Source organism: Herpailurus yagouaroundi, unplaced genomic scaffold (genome assembly GCF_014898765.1).
Source record: "Herpailurus yagouaroundi ecotype Mexico unplaced genomic scaffold, PumYag 195, whole genome shotgun sequence".
NCBI lineage: Eukaryota > Metazoa > Chordata > Mammalia > Carnivora > Felidae > Herpailurus > Herpailurus yagouaroundi.
Window position 1 is genome coordinate 9,214,990 of NW_024412426.1, and position 19,913 is coordinate 9,234,902.

The following is a 19,913-nucleotide window of genomic DNA, read 5'->3' on the forward strand; positions in this document are numbered from 1 at the left end:
GGCTCCAGGCTCTGAGATGTCAGCACACAGCCCGACACGGGGCTCAAACTCACTGACCGCAAGAGCATGACCTGAGCTGAAGTCAGATGCTTCACCAACTGAGCCACCGAGGTGCCCTGAGGACATTACCTTTAAAAGACAGTAATTATTGCCCATAATACCTGGCACATCAGGTTAAAGTGTTAGATGAATATTTTTTTTTTTTGCTAGAGGTACATACACAGCACTATGGAAAAGGGTGCTCCTACCTACTATGGTGTGGAAATGAACTAAGGGAAGAATGAACCAGGACTAGGTGGGAGAACTAACTTCTAGGTAAAGGGATCAAGGACAAGGGCACGGAGGTGTCACGTGGGCACTTGGGGTTTTTAGGGGAAACCTAAACAGCTCACTGGGCTAGTGCAAAGTAAGGCAGGTCCAAGGCATATCTGGGTTGGCGGGGAGCACAGCCAGTCTTGGGAGGCTTCAACCAAGGTAGCCACAGGGTCAGTACCTGCTCTTTAGAGGAAGGGATAGTGAGAACCCTTGATAACACCTTAATGACTTCAGGTTGCTATAAAATTAAGCCAGAGGGGCGCTTAAAACAATGTTGTACCATTATAAGTCAAAGCCAAGCTCTGGAGCACAGGGAGGCGAGGGTTAGGTTTTATATTCCACTGCCAAACTCTAGGGCTGGGATATGCCTTAATCCTGAGGTTCCAAATACCCAAAGTACAGGGAAGAGCCGGTTGGCAGCAAGACTCGAGATAGATTTTTTTTTAATCCCTTGAATAGGTAAACCTGAGCTTACTTTGCATCTTTTAAAACCCAAAAACCAAAATTCCCCTTTCTTGGTAGGAAAGAAAAGAATGAAATGGCATAGGCAGATTTAAAAGAAACACAAAGAATCAAGTCGGAATAGATCTTATAAATGTTAGGTTGATTTATGAAAGCTGCTCTGGGCAGTTAACAGTTTGTTTACAATGAGGAGTTATCTAACTCTGAACATACTGTACATGGCAATTAGAAGTCGTCATGGCAAGAGAAAACCACAGCAGGCCTGCAGCAGCCAACATGAAAACAGCCAGAAACAGTAGGGAAAATGTAGGGAGGAAGGCAGGGCTTGCTTTTTATTACGTAAAAGAAATAACTCTTCAGGAATCTTCACAAAGGAAAGGAGCATCTCATGCTCAGAACAGACAGCAGGATACAAAGTTATAAGTGTTTTGATGCCAGGGAGGTTCCCCCCCCCCATCTCCTCAAAGAGCAGAGATGGGAAGGAGACAGTTGAAGCAAACAAGCGACCTTTGTAAAAGACTCAGAAACCTTACAAATAGGATTAAAGTCTAAACTTCTGTTTTGCTTTTAAAAAATGTTTAATATTATCAAAAGGCCTGCTTTAGTGACATGCTAGTCCCACCAAAAAGTAATCCCAATAACCCGTCAGGAACATGCTCAAGTTGACCAGCCAACTCTTATTTCTAAACTTCTGTGTGTATGTGTGTGTCTTTTAAATTGAAGCCACGGGGCTCAGGTGATTGCTCCTTCCACAAGGTGCTTCCTTTGGTTACCTAAGCGGTGTCCACCGCTCCCAAGAGTGGCCAGGGCACAGAAGCCCTGCAGTGGCGGTGAGGGAACAACAGACAGCCCTAGATAGCCAACTTATTCAAGCATGCCTCCCTCACCCCCACTCAAAAGGAGATCCTTATTTCTAACCAGACTATTCCCCTCAAATTTTGGGCCCCAGTGACCAGAATGTTTTTCCTACTTTAGGAAAACAAAACAAAACAAAAAAAAACACACATATCTGCACACCCATATATATAATTTTTTTTGTTTTTACATTTAAATATAAAAATACTATTCTGCTTTGTGTTATAAACGGAGGACACCAAGCAGTAAGAACTTTTTCTTCTAAGGTAGGTCAATCCATCCTTCTGCTGAGCTTGTCTTCAGGTGAGGGCATATAGCCCCAGGTAAGGGAAGTGCTGTACCAGGAGGAGAGGGGCATTTTCCTGCCTGGTTCTCTCCTAAATCTCACTTTTAATAGAAATCTGGTTATAACTTTATAACAAAGTGGAACTTCCCACCAAGAGAGGAAATCCTAACCTAACCCCAGAGTAAGTAACCCTCCCCCCACCCCAGCACTCAGCTACCTCGAAGAAAAAGCCCTCCCCCTCCCTTCACAAATACTATGCTCTGTCCGGATAGCTACGCCTATTGGACAAACACACCTGATTAAATGGAAACAGTGGTTATGTCTCCCCACCCCCTCCCCACTAATGTACTAGACAGTTTCAGTGACAGGGAAAAAAAGGGGGGGGATGTAAAAAGATTAAGAACTTGACCCCTCTTATCCTGGTCAAAGAAAGCAAGAGATGTTAACTGGGCAGGAGGAATAAAAAAAGACCTTGATATTCTGCCCTTTGAGTTATAGCTATTAGGACAGTCAAGAGAGGGGCAAACACGGAGGCAGGATGGAGAATTAGGAGGGGTTTGATGGCTGCAAGTCTAGTCCACTTAGTTTTTGTACTGGAAGGGTTCATCGCCAGTTTCGTTGAGAAGACACGTGCGGATGAGGGCTTCTGTCACCGAAAAGGGGTCACAGTTGGCAGAGGGGCGACGGTCTTCAAAGTAACCCTTCTTCTCCTGGCCGACAGTCCGGGGAATGCGGATGCTAGCACTTCGGTTGGCCACACCAGCAGAAAAGTCGTTGATGTTGGAGGTTTCGTGGAATCCAGTTAGGCGCCGGGCATTATCCAGGCCCCCTTTGGGATCGTAGGCTCGGATGTGGTACTGGTGCCGCTTGCTCAGTTTCTCGATGGACTCCTCAATGTACCTGAAGGAAACAGACAAGATGGGAGTCCAACCTGGCACCAGGAAATCTGCCCTTCAAGGGCAAGGGAGGAAGTATGGATCTAAGAACAGAGGGACTCCTCTATCAAAGACTGTTTCCAATTCACCAAAATCTGTGATCTCCACAAATCAAATGTTCCATGGGGCTAGCAACTCTTGACTTGTTACCTGTGTGTCCCACCCAGTGCCTCAGAATAGTGGTGGACACTCAGTTGATGGTACTTATTGAACGAAAAAACCCTAATCAAAGACTTTACCCCACCCATAAGCACTATATTCATTCACATGCTTGTATTGTTTCTATTTTATATTGAAGATTTTCAAACACACTAATTTAAGTCCTCTTTTCCCAATCACAATCTTTGAATTCTATTCCTAGGATATTTTGGGGTACTCTTCAAATAGGAACAAAACAATAGGACTGGAAGACAATTTTTGAAGCCAAGTGCTAAAAGCTAAGGCATAAGCCAACAAGTCTGGCTTACTTGGACCCAATACCTCAAACCCTGTGGCAAAGAAAACAAGATGGCTCTCTCAGAAGGCACTCACTTCAGACCATTCTCCTCTCGCATGGCCTTGGTGCTGAAGTTGGTGTGGCAGCCGGCACCATTCCAATTCCCAGGAATGGGCTTAGGATCGAAGGTTACTATCACTCCAAAGTCTTCACATACACGATGCAAGATGAAACGGGCCACCCAGAGATGATCTCCCATGTCGATTCCTTCACAGGGCCCTATCTGGAATTCCCACTAGAAAGAACAAGGCTGGCTTTTAAAAGAAAGCCAACTGCTTCCCCCAATTCAGAAGCTCCAAAGCCTCTTTTCTCACCTCTATTCCAACCCACGTAAGATTCTGGTTAACAAGGGGCACCAGCAAACTCCCCACTTGTCCACAGGTCCTCTAGACGAATGAGCCACTTACCTGGGCAGGCATGACCTCAGCATTTGTCCCGGCAATCTTGATGCCAGCGTATAAGCAGGCCCGGTAGTGAGCCTCCACGATGTCCCTGCCATAGGCTTTGTCTGCTCCCACACCACAGTAGTATGGACCTGGAGAGGCATTAAGATGAAATGTCAAGAGACAAGAAAACCAAGAAATCGCTTTCCACAAGTCAGAAATCAGAAAGCTCTCAACACTTGCTCTCTGCATCACTATGCCTGCCTTCACCTGGGGGTGGGTTGTGGCATGCAGGGGTCTCCTCTTGGCCATAACCTCAGTGGAGCCAAAGGGTTTCTCTCCATGTTAATGTTGGAATATCCATGTCTGGATTTGGGTAACAGGAGGTCTCTTTACAGTATTATTTCAGCTAGCCTCAGGGATGGATACTCCCACAGCTTTTCTGATCCATTAAGAGTCACTCCCAGTTCTGGGGAGAGGGAATTTCCCTGGCAATTAAGCAACTAGGGAACAGGAGGTTCATCTCTGACCAAGGGGACTTACCTTGGGGCCCAGGGAAGCCATTGGAAGGCCAACCAAAAGGGTGCCCATCTGTGCCCATCAGAGTATATTCCTGCTCCATTCCAAACCAGGGGTGCTGATTGCTCACCATGTCCATTATCCGTTTACAGGTATGCCTTAAATTGGTCTCTAGAAAGAAAGAGTCAATGTGCCATTAGAGACATATGGACAAACATGCTGAATCCTGGTGGTAATGGGAAAAAGGTCTTCAGATTCCATAAAGCTCAAGTGTAAACTATAAGCTGAACTGATGAAGAGTAAACCTTTTTTTTGTGTCCCATCAACCCAAGTGGGGAAAATGGGAGAAGCAGTAATCATACATCTGTAGGGATACTGCTGGGTCACAAACAATCACATGACGGTAGATGCAGAACAGAGCAAATTTGCACTTTATCTGCATGCTGGCCGCCTCCCAAGTACCACATGTCAGGCACTTCAAACTCTCTATTCACAAGACAGCTGCTTTTAGGGGTCAGACTTATTCCTAGTTTCTCAAGCATTTAGAGCCAAACTTACAATTTTCATTGAGAGAATCATTTGTCTGTTAGGGGCCTCACATTCTAGGTAAGAAAGTTAAGGGCGAAGTTGGCTAGCACAAAAATAAAATATTAAAATGAGATGAGCTCACCTGGAAACAATTTCTAAGCTAGAAAAGAACTTTAAAACAAGTAAACATATGGGCGCCTGGGTGGCTCAGTAGGTTAAGTGTCCAATTCTCGATTTTTGGCTCAGGTCATGATCTCATGGTCTGCCAAGACAGAGCTCTGCATTGGGCTCCACAATGGGCGTGAAGCCTGCTTGAGATTCTCTCTCCCCTTATCCCCCACTCTCTCATGCATTCACTCTCTCCCAAAATAAATAAATAAACATTAAAGAAGGTAAGTAAATATAGACTTATCAGCTTTACTACATCCCAAGAACCATTTCAAGACCTCTACCTTATGGAAAACCCACAACCACATCTTCCTAGCCACCCTGGGGTGGGTATGAGAAACCTCCAACTTTTATGAAGGAGAAAATGCAGCTCAGCTCTGAGACATCAGGGCAAGTAGCAGAGCTGGGAAAGCTATGGTTACCTGGACTTCAGAGCTCATGCCCTTTACCACAACATGGTACACTGCCTCTCACAACAAAGGCAGTTAAGGTCCAGGCACTACTAGAACTTGCTGCAAGCACAGCGGGAGACCTAACAGTGGTGGGACTTCAGCTGAGTTTAAAAAGATGAATGGCTGAGAATCGAGATCAATGGCCACATCAGGCAAAAACCAAAAACCAGTTACAGTGACCCTTGAGGCACATGTATGTTACCAGTGAACCTAGGCAGGAGATGGATTTTTTTCCCCCACTTTAAAATCAGGGAAAGTAGGAGGATAAATATCTTGATAAGGCTTACAGCCAGTAAGTGACAGATCCAGAATTCAAACCCAACATTCTGACTTCAGAATCCAGGTTTTTCAAATCTACAGGTAGGCAGGAGGGCTATATCATGGGGGAATTCTACCGGAAAACAGATTTAAAGGAATTCACTGTTGTTCTATAAAACAAATAGGGGAGACCGTGGGAGGATGGGCCACATACCCTCTTTGAATGAGGAAGTCCGGGGTGGAGATGTATCTCCAATTGCCCAGACTCCTGGAACAGTTCTGAGATTATCTAGTGTTCCCAGTACCAATTCTGGAATACCCTGTCCTTCCCCTTTACAACACTCATGGACTGGGGATGAACATCCATACCTATACTATACACACCTGCAGGCTTTCGGTTGTACTTGAAGACTTCACAGAACACCAGCTTGTTGGGGTCCTTGCGGAAAGGGTCCCGAAACATGGCAGCAGGGACAAGATACATGTCACTGTTGGAACCTTCAGACTGAAAAGTACTAGAGCCATCAAAATTCCACTCAGGCAACTCTAGGGTAAAAAGAGAAGGGACAATTAAGTTACAAATGCATGGCTTTTTGGATAAGAGTACAGCCCCTCATTGACCTTTCTATCTCTAAAGCTACTCTTTTCCCCAGGAACTCAGTGATGCATTAATATGCAAACTCTATTGACAGATAACTGCACAGAACTTTAATGTCCTTCCCGTGTGAGTTCTAAGTTAACACCACTGCATCACTTCCTCAAGAAAAACAACAGTTACAAAAACAACCTAAGAATGACTATCTTGACTAAGTAGTCTACTGGACAATAAGGAGACGAATTGAAATATTTTGGGGGCGTCTGGGTGGTGCAGTTGGTTAAGCGTCCGACTCTTGGTTTCAGCTCAGGTCATGACCTCATGGTTCATGGGTTGGAGCTCTGAGTGGGGCTCTGCACTGACAGCGCAGAGCTTGCGTGAGATTCTGTCTTCCTCTCTGTCCACCTCTCAAAAATAAACATTGAACTATTGTGACATTTTAGTTATCATTTAAAAAATTGGAATAGGAGAAACAAGGTTCTGATTCATACACCAGGCCACTGTATTGCTTCTTTAAATCTTCTCCCCACTGAGTCTATGGACTGTTCTAGCTTGGTATGTCCTTATTTTATAGATGAGGAAATGGACAACAGGATAACTTACTCAAGAATGCTCCCATTATCATTTCCCCACTAGGTTTTTTTTTTTTTTTTAATGTTTATTTTTATTTTTGACAGAGAGAGAGAGAGAGAGAGAGAGAGAGAGAGCGCGCGCGCGCACGAGCAGGAGAGGGGTAGAGAGAGAGGGAGACACAGAATCCAAAGCAGGCTCCAGGCTCCGAGCTGCCAGCACAGAGCCTGACGCGGGGCTCGAACTCACATTCCAAGATCATGACCTGAGCTGAAGTTGGCCGCTCAACCAACTGAGCCATCCAGGTGCCCCTCTCCACTAGGTTTTTTAAAAAAATTCTTATGTTTTATTTTTACGAGAGAGATAGAGTGCAAGTGGGGGAGGGGCAGAAAGGGGGAGACACAATCTGAAGCAGGCTCCAGACTCTGCAGTCAGCACAGAGCCTGACATGGGGCCTGAACTCAGGTACCGCGAGGTCATGATCTGAGTCCAAAGTCAGACGCTAAACCAACTGAGCCACCCAGGCGCCCCTCCCCACTACGTTTTAAAGGCTGGTTTCTTCATCTCTCAAGTTGACTACAAGTTCTCTGAAGGCACAGAGACCAGACTCTCACCTTGTACCCCCAGTGCTTGTCTAATACCTCCCACATAGCAGACGCACAACATATACTTCATTTTATGGTCATGCATTCATTCCTGTGTGAATATTATCAAAAGAGTAAACCATTCTAAAAGTAGGCAAGAGGTGGTATTTTTTCTCCGGTCCTTTTCTAGAAAGAGGGCTATGGCTTGCTCTATACTGAAAAATGAAGGACACAACTCTTATTTAATAAATAGCTCAGAGTGTGATAAACAATCAGGTGACTTAGGCAATCAGGTGATTTAGGAATTTCCAAAAGTGGCATCAACTAAAAACAAATGAATGGCTAGTCCTATTTAGAAACCACTTTACAGAGTTTGCTTTGCATCTAGAACCTCACTGATAAGGAATACAAAACAGTATTCAAAGAGTTCGTAAAGCAGATGGCATAGTCAGGTTAGAGCGGTGGTTTTCAAATCAGGTTCTTGGGGACACCTTAGAGCCAACTAAGTAGGGATGCCCAAGACAGCAAAGTCTCCAGCCCCCCTGGTGCCCCAACTAGACTTTTAATCTTTTTTCTCCAATATACTGGCTTACATGTGAGCTTCTATTTCAATAAAGGAGTCCATTGTTGCTATGCTTTGAGGCAGAGTAGGAGCTTAAAGTCGACTGAATGAAGTCTGAAAAACCCTGCCTTAGAAAAGCTTCACAAACAGAATAATAAAGTAGCCAAATCTGGAGGCTTGGTTTCAGTCTGTTCCCACCCCCGCCCCACCTGGTTCCCAGTCTGCTCAGTCTCTCACCTTCTATACACTTGGGTTCACTGTCCAAGGTCCGGGTCTTGCAGCGCAGGCCTTCTCCAGTACCATCAATCCAAATGTACATAGCTTGGACTTTCTCGCCCTGAGGCAGGGACATGTACACCTGCTTGATGCCTTTGTTCAAGTGGGAACTCGCAGAGGTGGCCATGGTGGAAGCTGTTCTGCAGAGAAAACCAACAAAACCAAAATTAAGATCCTTAAGATCCTTAAGATCCAGGAAGGACTCAATAGGGACAATCAAATCACAAAGTGATTAGAAGGTAGGAAGGTTGCCTCCTCCCTTTGGAAGGAACACTCTTAAAAGTACATTTTATTCATTCCGCTTTCAGCGAGATTTAAGTTTTGATAGTAGACAAAAATCTCCTTACAGGCTTCCTCAAGCTAGAATCTACATTTATGAGGACTAAGCTTAATTTCCTCAGGGTAGCTAAGGTAGAGGGAAATCCTTTATTTTTTATACTAAGACACTGGGTGGGAGGTAACCCAAAAAACAAAACCACGCAAGGTTTCTTGGGCAGTCTTGCCTTTTCTTTGCATCCTAGCCAGCATCTCAAAAAAACCTTTTGGAAATTCCTCCACTTTTCCACAAGGCACTCCACACATTGATATGGTAGGAAGAAACAAGGGGCGGAGGGCTAGCTGGAAGATTTAAAAGGCTGGGGGACTTCCGAAAAGCAGCACAGTTATTGCAATCCCCCAATCCCCAAAACATCAAAAGAGCTGATCTGTTGGGATTCTAAGATGCACACTGCCATCATTTCCATAGGTCTTCTCATTTAGGAAGGTAGGTTTAAGTTTGCCAATGACCTCAGATTCCACCAGGGAACTTTTCAAGTAATGAGGAAATTCCCACTTGGGTAACAAAAAGAACCGGGTTCTTAAAAGCTGAGGCCTGCTAAATCTGCAAGGCACTGCCACAAAACCTCTGAAAGAAGAGAAAGCCAACACAGGAGGAAATGTTGTACCCCTCCCTCCCAGCTCAGTGGCCCACAGTGGCTGGAAAGGGAACATATTGTTCTCCAACGACTTGGGCAACTTTCTGAAGTACAGTGGCTAAGTTTCTATGGGCAACCGTCCATGTTTGCCCAGCTGAAAACAGAACTGCCTCTCCAAGAGCCTCACCCCTTCCCTTGGGGAAGAGCAGAACCTCCTCTTGTCTGGTCTCCTGTATTGGAGAACCTTTGCATACCTCCTCCAGAGGTCCAGGTCGGTCACATACCTCCCCCACCCCTTCCCCACCCCCACCCCAGCCTTTGAAGGCCAGAAGAAACAATACTTGATCTCTTCAGCTCCCACTAAAGGCTACAACCCAGTCTCTGGCCTTCCTCCCCAACCTGTTACACCCCCAACATCAAGTCACACTTTCTCCCTTTAAGCCTCAGTTCCAGATTTCCCGCTCTTTTCGATGAGACGAGTTAGATGCCAACATTCTAGTCTACTGTCATAGACTGGTGCTGCTGTGGTGCCGAGTTTATACGCTTGGGGGGTAAAAATGGGATTCTGCACTTTCTAGTGGTTTCTGCAGCTGTCGCCGGTTCCGGGGTCCTCCTCCCTGTCTCTTCACTCACCCCAGCCACAGAAGGTCAATCGGATCGTTGGGGTTGCCCTCCTTGGCCCTTCTCCTTTTGGAATGGCGTTCTCGCCTCTCCTGGTTCACCAGCTCTCGCTGGTCCATGCACTGGAGCTTTCTGGGTGAAGGAGACGGAGAAGCGGTCGGGGAGCGATCGGTATCGCACCGGGACGAGCAGAAATACGAAGGCTGTTGGGTCACGGTCCTAATCTTGACTCGTGATTTCTCTCCGGAGTTCATGGAGTAGCTGATGAAGCCAAAGCAGTTGGAGGGGGACTCCGATGACCGCGACTCCAGGTCGTCTTCATCTTCGTTGTTTGAGGTCTTCGCGGATTTGCGGGTGGGGGGGGATCCCTGCTTCCCGCCCCCGGGGCAGTTGGCATAATCCACTTTGAGAGCAGCCCTTTCCCACTTTAATGTCCCAGAAGTCGGCGCCCCGCCCCTCGGGCCCCCGACCGGATCTCAGGGCCTAGTCCCGGGGGCCATATCCCTCCGAGGGCCGAGGCTGGCGGGGTGTGGGGGAGTCGGGGGAGGGACAGCGCACCGCCGCTACCTCTGCCCGGCCAGGCCTCTCCACCGGCCACGCCGCGTCCCGGACTCCCCATTGTTCAGTCACAGTGCAGGACCCTCGGGACTAGCGACGCTCACCGCCACTCGCCTCAAGGTAGGCGTCTAAAGATCCTCAAGACCACGACGGTCCCCCGAGACCCGCCACCGCGGAGCAGAGAGCGAGGTTCCCGCGAGGCCACCCGGCCACTCCATCCACGGCGCACACAACACGGAGCGCCGGGCCCGGGCAGTGGCTCCACCGTACGCCTCGCCTAGCGACCTCCAGGGGCGGCGCTTTGGGCCGCAAGCAGCGAAAGAAAGACCAAAACAACTCCCCGCCCTCCTCCCAGCCAGGCGACCTGCGCGCCCCACAAACGCCAGCCCAGAGCCGCCGGGAGCCGCGGGCGGCGAAAGCACGCGGAGGGCGCGGGATTAGAGGCGCACCGTAAGGGCTGGAGGAGGAAGGGGCCGCTCCGAGCCCCAGGGCCGGAGGACGAAGGCGGGGGGCGGGGGGTGTCGGGCGACTCGGGGGGCTCGGAGGACGGCGCGCACCACTTCGAGTTCCCGGGCCGGCGGCGCGCTTACCTGGGCTGCGAGCAGGCGTCAGGGCGGGCGGGCCACGAGAGCGAGGTGCGGCGAGAAGAGGAGGCCCGGTGTGCAGCCTAGACGGCGCGCTCTTCTCCCATTCTCGGCTCTGCTAGGCTGCCGGCAGCCCCGCTCCCTTTATCGGCGGCCCGGACCGCCCCCGGCGCCCTGATTGGCTCCCAGCGGCCGGGAGCCGGGGCGGATCGGCTGATGCACGCCCGGGCCCCGCTGCCATTGGGCGAGCGGCCGAGCGGGCGCCGCCGGGGTGGGGGCGCGAGGACCGGGAAAGAAAGAAAGGGAAAGGGCCGTGGGGGGAGGGGGTGCGCGGGGGGAGGGGAGCAGAGGAAGGGTTGGCCCGCGGCGCGCGGACGGGCGAGTTCCTGCCAGGAAGGACCCCGCCTGGCCCGGCTGCCGCTCTCCTCCGCGGGCGGTCCCCGCAGCCCCCACCCCCGCACCCGAGCGAGGCGTCCAGTGGATCTCCCGGCCTCCGTCCCTGCCGCCTTCAGGTTGGATAGTTTTGTGCGAGAGGCCTGTGTTTTTCGAGGTCGTGCCGCAGACCCCACGGCTCCCTGGGGACCTTCCGGCGGCCCCCCCCCCCGCCCCCAGGAACGTAATTTTGCCTTTTGTTGTTAGAGAACCCCCGAGGCGCGGCGTCCGAGGGGGCGGCCCGCCCTCGCGGTGGGACTGGGACGCCAATGGCAGTCGGCGGTCTCACGTCTGCAATCAACGTGCTGAGCCTGCCATTCCCTAGAGAGGATCCTGGCGGGCCTAGCAATGGTCAGGAGACCTGTCAGATTCCGCCTGCCACCCCTGAGACCAGTCTCTCAGCGACTCTCTGGGCCCAGGTTTCCTCATCTGCAAATAAAGCGATTCAAGAGAGCACCTTTAGAGCTGCCCACCTGATTTGAAATTCTGTGTGCAAGCTGTTCCCCCGAGGGAGGGCGGCTGAAAGAAAAGGGAGGTCTTCTGGAGCCTCCTTTGAAGCCCAGGGTATGTCAACATTTTAGAATTTTTTATATAATGCTTTGTTTTTGTTTTTCAAGTAAGTTCTTGTGCCTTTTTTCTTTTTTTACTTTATTTATTTATTTATTTAGAGCATAAGCGGGGGAGGAACAGTGAGAGAGGGAGAGAATCCCAAGCAGGCTCTGCACTGTCAGCACAGAGCCCCATGTGGGGGCTGGAACTCACAAACCCTGAGATCATGACCTGAGCTGAAGTCAAGTGTTGATGGCTTAACAGACTGAACTATGCAGTTGCCCCTTGTGCCTTCTTTTTAATCTGGAAAATGAGTCAGGACCCCTTCCTTCTCTCAGCCTTTCTGTGATGGTTGAGAAAATAGGTATGTGAATACAATATTGAAACGGATGCTTGTTTCAACACAACACACATACGATATTTTCATTGCTACCAGTGCTCCTTACTTGACTTCTTTATTTTTATTGCCTGAAATTCACCACCTGATGGTGTCTCACTTTTATAGCATCTTTTCAGGAGCCCTAATATTTGAGACTTTGAGATTTTTCTGTGTAAAGACTGAGAAGTTAGGCTTCAGTGCCTTTGGAAGAGGAAGGGAAGAAGTTTGTTCTTGTGGTTATATTTTGTACCACAAATATGGAAAAGAAATGTTGCCTGTGACCACACACACACACACACACACACACACACACACATAACTTGGCTTCTTTGGTCAACATCCTTCCCAGAGTGTGTCTGACACTGTAATGCTTTTAAATGACAGATGCAGCTTTCATCTCCAGCGGGATTTTGTTATATTTCAGACAGGTGACATTCTGCACTGGGTAAGGTGTCTTGCAAATGTGACGGATTCCATCTTAAGTTTCAGTGTGTGTTGAAGCATTAGGTATGGTGGTTCAAGGCTGGGCTTCAGGTCATACAAACACAGGTGCAAATCTGGGCTTTACTTCTTACCCACTTTGTGTTAGCTTTCTTAGCCACATGAAATCACAGTTTTCTTGCCTACAAAATAGGGAGATCAGCCACCCTGTAAGGATTAATTCTGATAGCATATACACTATATGCATAGAGTAACTTAAAAAACAGTAATTGTAATTATTATAGATCAAGGTAATTCAAAGAGATTGGATTATTTTTATTCCCCATTAAGTACAACTTTCTAACTCAGTCTCAAGGTTAAATGGTTGAGGAGGGGGAGAAGAAAGGTGATGTTTTTATTTTAAAAGATGTTAATTTTCAGATGCCAAACTGCCTAAGCATAAACCAGAGCCTCTAGGCTCATCACCACCAGCATCTGAGATGCATATAGTAGGAAGAGAATGCAGTTTTTAAAACTTATGGTATTACGTTTTGCTATGTGAGTACCTGCTTCATTTGCTAGGTATCTTCACCTCCTTGAGCAATGCATTCATCTTTCTATCTCCCAGTGGTGTCCCGAGTGAGTGTTCAATAAATGATGTTTGTTGATCACACAGAAATGACAGCGGCACCATCAAGGGAACATGTGCTTTGAGCTGCTTTTCCAAGAATGGAAATGGATTTGCTTTGATCCATTCATGTGACCAGAGGCATACTTTGTGAAGGTTAGAAACGTAATACATGACCACTGAGTCTTTCAGGAGGGAACAAGAGGCCTTGTCCTTGGTCAGCCCCATACTTACTTAAACCAACCCAATTAGGGCTCAAAGGAGTCCAAGGACTGATCAGGGAAGCTTAAAAGAGTACGAGGGAAGAAAAAGCAGATGAAGTTAACTGGTTCACCCCCAGAAACCCAGACTGTACTTTTAAAGAAGTTAAAAGTAGGACTGTCTGTTCCAAACTGAAGTTTGACTTTGTTCTGTCTGCTGCCCTTTGTTCTCCCCCCTTCTTTTCTAAATTGCCACTCGCCCCCATTTCCCACCCTCTCCATAAAAGGGCATTAGAATGCTTGAAACCGTGAACTACTGCATCTCTTGGTACACCCAGTATCAAAGCCAACTGCGGGTTCTATTACCTGTGCTTTGAAGTCTGGTTCTTCTCTCTTAGTGTAGGGTAGTTGCATCCACCAGGTAAGTGGAGTAGGAGAGCAGTATTACAGGTAAAAATTGTTCCTTCCAAATCTGCAGAACAGGCAGGGGACTGAAAGCATTTCTTCAGTGTTGTTCTCTAACCTTCAGTAAAGGCTTTGTCTTGGGTGGGCTTTACCTGTGAGTTCTTCTCTCAATTTCTTTCTCTCTCTTCCAAAGGACCCGTTTTCACCGTGCAAGTTGTAAAATTCTCCATCTAGTGATCTGGAAGTGCTTTCCCAGGGCCTGTATGGTTGTTTGGCACTCATTACAGACAAGATTTGGTGTAGGGCTCAAACATAACCAAACCTTCAGCCATAACAGGCAGTTTGGGAAATGGAGTTTTCCCTATATAGACATTAGTTTTCCCTAATAGACATTCAACAAAACTCTTAGCTCAGGCTAAAGAAACATAGCCAAGACCCAGGCTTGAGGAACACCCTGGAAACCCAACCCAAAATTATAAATTCCTTTATTATCATTATTTTTTAAATAAACCAACACCAGTTCTTTCCAAAAGAATAGACTATAATATAATCTTAAAACCAAAATAAAACAAGAACAAAAGAAACAGCCTTGGACGTTGATGTCATTACTCTTAAACCAAATTTTGGGGAGAAGCTACAGTTGGCCAAGCTTTCCAGTTTCACCTATATAATGAAAGAAGGAAGGACTAGGTTTTACCTCAATTCAGTACCAAACACTGAACATAGAGGAATTGTTCTTTATGTCCTTTCTGATTGTTTGATATTCTTAAGCTCCAGATAGGAAACTAGAAGTTCAGGTCTCAGCTGTTTGTTTTTTAGCCTAATAGGCGTTTTGTTGAAGGCCCCTCAAAATCATTGGAATATAGGGAACACCCCCATTTCCCAAATTGCGTGTTCTGGCTGAAGTTTGGGTGTGTTTGAGCCTTATCCTAAATCTTGAGTCAAACAGGAAACTGGGGAGCTGGGAAGAATGAAGTTCATCATAGCTAACAACATGGAAAATAAGCCTTGCTGAGAAAACTGAAGCTGTGCAATTCTAGAACTAGTCTACGCATCATGCTACAAGATGAGGAGGCTGAGGGAGGCTGCTGTCACATGTAGTCACTTGCTGAGGTCACCTTAGGGCAGCCTAATGCATTTCACAGGTGTGACTCCCTTGAGAGCCTTTTGTGTTTCTCCACCAGTGTCCTCAGGTCTCGGCTGGTGCATTCTGGGGCCACCACCACCGCAACGCTGCCATCCTCTTGTCCCCATTAAGGAAAGGACTCAGTGAGGGGACCGACCAGTTTACCTCTGAATCCTACATTGTGGCTCACCCAGTGCCTTCCGTATATATGGTGGACATTCAATATATTCTTCGTGAGTAACTAGATGACCAGGGGAAAAAAAATGCTTTATGTCAGGTTCTCTTTAAAGGAATCTTTGGAGATCATTTTTCATATTTAATAATCTGTCCCAGTTGCATTATTTTGTGAATCTGAAATTTTCATAGATAAATCTTGTTCCTTATTCCCAATATATGTATGGATCTCTCTCTGTTCTCTGGATTGATTTAAACAGTTGTGAAGCTTAATTTTAAAAGCCTAGGAAATTTAGCATTGTGGTAAAAAAAAAAAATTTTTTGCTTGGGCCAGAGTGTGTCCTTTAGTTGGTACCTTTCCCAGAGATATCCTCAACTGGATCCACAGTCCTGCGTCCCTCACCTCTAACCCATTAGTTGATTGGAATCCCTGTTTACTTCACGTTCATATGCCAAATTTTAATGGGAAACAAACAACCCTGAGATATGTTCTCTGGATGCTTGGGCAATACTTAGACTTAGTTCTGTTTTTTCTGACCTCCTCCCCCCGCCGGGGGCGCGCCTGCTTTAGAATCAGTTCTGAGAAGACTTGTTTACCAGGTTGGAGAGCCAGAGGCTTGGCTGGGGCGGTGTGATCGTAGCGCCCTCTGGTGTAATTTTTGAGAATTACAAACATCTTCCCCAAGCTTAAGAGTGGGTGGGAATTTTTTTCCTGACTGGCCTTCAAGGGGAGAGCCTCTGTGTTATATCTCAAATACAGTAAATTAATAACATGCACGTTTATTACCTACAGTGGATATTTAAGAGATACTATGTTGGGAGTATCAACTGATTACCAGGCATTTGTTTATTATAAAATTAGGCTTCAAATGACTAGAAAAGAGCAGCTTAACTAACAGTGTTTTGTGCTTTTTCATCATCTCCCACCAGTGTGTGGAAGAGGTAAAGAGAAAGTCCCCCAAGAAGGGTAACGGAAAAGGGTGTAGCGCCCAAGAGTTAAGGGGAAAATGTCGAGGATCAGAAAACGTGGTTACAAACAAATCTTATCCTCAGCCCTCACTCAGATCTGAGCCCAGAAATTTAAGACCCAGCCAGAAGTTGAGAGTTGGCCAGACTCTCACTCAAAGGGGAGGCTGGGGTGGGGGTATTGGGTGGTAGACAGAAAGTCTGACAGAGACACGCACTGTAGGGGGCGTCTAGAGTACGTACACGCACCACTTTGTTCTAGCTGGGCCTTCTGGGTGGCCATTTTTCCTTCCTCCCTCCCTCCCTTCCTCCCTTTTTTTCTTTCTTATTTTTTAAAACAATGTCAATTTGGGGCACCTGGGTGGCTCAGTTGATTAAATGCCTGGCTTCAGCTCAGGTCATGATCTCACTGCTCGTGAGTTCGAGCCCCACGTCGGGCTCTGTGCTGACAGCCCTGAGCCTGGAGCCTGCTTCAGATTCTGTGTCTCCCTCTCTCTCTGCCCCTCCCCTGCTCACACTCTGTCTCTCTCTCTTTCAAAAATAAATAAACATTAAAAAATACTAAAAAATAAAACAATTTCAATTTGAGGATCATTTCCTTCACCATTGCCATTAGCAAAGTCACTATGGCCCAGAGGACACAGTCACTGGCTAGAGTCAAACATACCTGCACTCAAATTCCTGTCTTGCCTTGTACCAGCTATAAGATGGGTAAATCAACCTGCTGAGTCTCAGTTTTCTGGAAGTTCCTTATGGATTAAAAAGCACTAGCAGAGTAAACAATTCAGAAATAGGTTAGTGGATTTTATTTCCCCAAGAATGAGGAAGAGAGTGGGGTCATGACTAAGGAGATGATTCAGGTTTTAGTACTGTTGGTGTTTCCCCAAGGTTCACAGAACCTTGAGCCTGACCTGAGACACATTTAGAAGCAACAGGGGTAGGCAGAGATTCTGGAAGCAAACAAGCCTTTATTAAGCATTACCTACACTACATTTTTGCCACATACATAGGAAATTATGTAACTTGGATACAGCAAAGTCCTTACCCTTTGGGAGTCTATGCTTTAGGTGGTGAGGAAAAACCTCCCCCAAAACCCTAGGAAACTACATGTGCAAAGGTGGTGATAGTGAAATAGGTAAGCTTGGTTGGAATAGGAGTAGTAAAATATGAAGTTGGAAAAGCACTGAGCATTTGAATTCTATATTTGAAGTCTGCACATTTGAAATATTGCTATGTTAAAGCATTAATAAAGTCTCGCTTTATGAATTTGGATTTGAAATGAAAGCAATCCTTAAAAATGGGAGGGGGTATAAAAATAATAATTTCAACACGTATAAATTAATTATAAATTGTTTATATTACTTCCACATGGCAGTGCAACTTTAGTGAGCAAACTGAAGTACTCACTTTTATCAGGATAAGACTTGAATGATGCCAGTTTTGAATTGCGACAAATCATTATACTTTCAGGTAAAAGGCAATCACTTGTGCCTAGAGAAGTAGCTGGTGGCTGCATGACTGCTAGACTCTGCTCTCCTCTCTTTGAAGGCCTCTCTTCTATCGCATCCTCTGCCCCCCATGGCTTTTACACTTTCCTACTCCCCTGGTGCTCTCTCTACCGCCCCACCAATCCCATCAGCATCTCTTTCTCAGGTTCCTCTCGCCTCATCTCCTCAGCAACTAGAAGATCAAGGGCAGGAGATGTACCAGCAGATGGAGACCAACTGCTCTCCTTCATGGCCATTACCTTCACTGGGGACCGAAAAGGGTACATTGCACGTGTCTGAGAGAACACACAAGGGAAAAGATGAGTGGACAATGTGCCAGGCATTCTAGGCCCTGTCTCAGGGAGAGCTCTTTGAAAGGAGAGGAGCCTGGTCATCTTTCTCTGACTGTTCCACTTCCTGCAGCAATTTGTAGAGGGGTCCTATAGTGCCCTTGTGATGTGGAGCTTCCTTGGATTCCATCAGCTTCAAGCTGGGATGGTAACAATGATGCCAAAAGGAAGAGATTCCATAGATTCCCAGCAGACACAAAGCATTGATCATCACATGCCAACAGAAGAAGGTGGTGATGAACATGATGTCACTGATGTCATCATCCTGCCATGGGTAGCCAGTGACTGGTCTGTACAGAATAAAGCCCCCCTGTATCAGCCAGGAGCCCATCGTCAGAAACAGAAAAGTCTCAATCAGCAAGAGGTGAAATGTGTCAGGAGTCCACAGCTCTATGGTCAACACCAGCATCAACAGGAACACCACCACGATGAGCAGATAATGAATCTGAAGCTCTATCCCGGTTGAGTCCTGGACGTGTGACATCAACAGCAGCACATAGAAGGTCAGGACCAGGGTACCTTTCTCTAGGACCACACACCTCTGAGGTAGCAAGTTCTTGCTCATGACATCTACATAGCCATTGAGGGTGAAGAGGATGAACATAGTGAGGTGCTGCCACTCTTTGGGGTACAGAAATCTTGGTGGAAGTTCTCTGTTCATTAGTATCAACCCTCCTTTAATGCAGCTGATCTCATAAGCTATCAAAATGGAGCCAGCCAACATCTTCAGCAAACCTCCATAAGATATTTTCCATAGCCGGGCCCATCTTGTCTTATTCCTAGGATGGCATGAAGGATCCAGGAGAGAGTCTTTGAATATCATAGCTTTGGAGACTACTATTGCCTGACACAGTCCATATGAGATTAGAAACAGCCCTGGGTACACATGACCAATAAAGGTTCCCATTGAGCTACAGATCTGTCTAATGAAGGAGAGAAGAGCAAATTTTGGGCAAGTCCACAACTTCTGGGGCTACTTCAAGGTCTGGGCTTTGGAAAGCATTGCCTTCCACCAACTTTTATCATCCCACCCCACCCACTGCTCCCACACAGAGGAAATGTTTCTTGAAACAAGCCTACATATTTGGTGGAGTAAAGCCTCATTGTTCCATTCCATTCTGGAACATTGAGAACTGACTTATGCCAAAGAAGAATACTTGTGAATGTAATTTTAGAGACTCCTCTCTATGGCCCTTGATGTACTTCTGTTCACACCGGTCCCTTTCTCCCATGGCTTCCCTCCCCTTGTGTTGCCCAGCCCTCAAACAAGGAGAGGAGCATGGGATGGGGGTAGGGGTTGTTGCTCTGGTATCCTGAGGAAGCCTGGACACTCACAAACCCTACAGTATTCTTCAGTTGTTCTCAGACGTAACTTCGGTCCAAGTGTAAGGTTTCCTTTCTGGACACATGTATTTATAATAAACATTTGGATATGTGACCATATAATATACACCTAGTGTCTGCTTGGGTTTTCTGTTCTCTTATAGACACATTCTAAAGATCACCAAGAAAACTTCCTTCACCACCACCTCCTCTTCAGATCTCCATTCATGCCCACACCCCTACTTCAACATCTCAACTGGCCGATAAATGGATCTGAAAAGCTATCTTTTGGTATTGATTTTCAGGGATTGTGGTGGTTTTGTAGTACATCATCCTAACTATGCTTAAGCCATATCTTCCGGAATTTCCTTTTTTATAGACATTTCCAGGATGGGTTGGCTACAGGAGAGGTTTACATGAGAAGGTGGAAGTGAAGCTGCAACCTAAACATGCTCTGAAGGCATAGAGTGCCAGGCGCCACTGCCATGTAGCTCATGTGTTCTGTTACTGATGCCCATCTCCTTGGCATGGGCAGCAGCCAGGCCTATAGCTC

General features: G+C 46.8%; 2 protein-coding genes across 4 annotated transcripts; both read right to left on the bottom strand.

Moving 5' to 3' along the window:
• Positions 1-898: 898 nt before the first annotated feature.
• Positions 899-11,059, bottom strand: GLUL (glutamate-ammonia ligase). Of its 3 annotated transcripts, XM_040446517.1 has the most exons (8): positions 10,928-11,053; positions 9,792-9,911; positions 8,206-8,384; positions 6,042-6,203; positions 4,276-4,422; positions 3,757-3,884; positions 3,385-3,584; positions 899-2,818 (listed from the first exon to the last, which is right to left on the bottom strand). In XM_040446517.1, the coding sequence occupies exons 2-8, from the start codon at positions 9,896-9,898 to the stop codon at positions 2,500-2,502; spliced, it is 1,242 nt and encodes a 413-aa protein (XP_040302451.1). In that variant the 5' UTR covers positions 9,899-9,911; positions 10,928-11,053; the 3' UTR covers positions 899-2,499. The 3 variants fall into 3 exon arrangements, with proteins under 3 accessions (XP_040302451.1, XP_040302452.1, XP_040302453.1); XM_040446518.1 differs by lacking the exon at positions 9,792-9,911 and having other exon boundaries at positions 10,928-11,059; XM_040446519.1 differs by lacking the exon at positions 9,792-9,911 and having other exon boundaries at positions 8,206-8,379; positions 10,928-11,048.
• Positions 11,060-18,044: 6,985 nt separating this feature from the next.
• On the bottom strand, positions 18,045-18,944 carry LOC121011811 (transmembrane epididymal protein 1-like). Its single transcript, XM_040446520.1, has one exon. It carries the CDS (start codon positions 18,942-18,944, stop codon positions 18,045-18,047), a length of 900 nt encoding a protein of 299 aa, XP_040302454.1.
• Between the last annotated feature and the right edge of the window lie 969 nt (positions 18,945-19,913).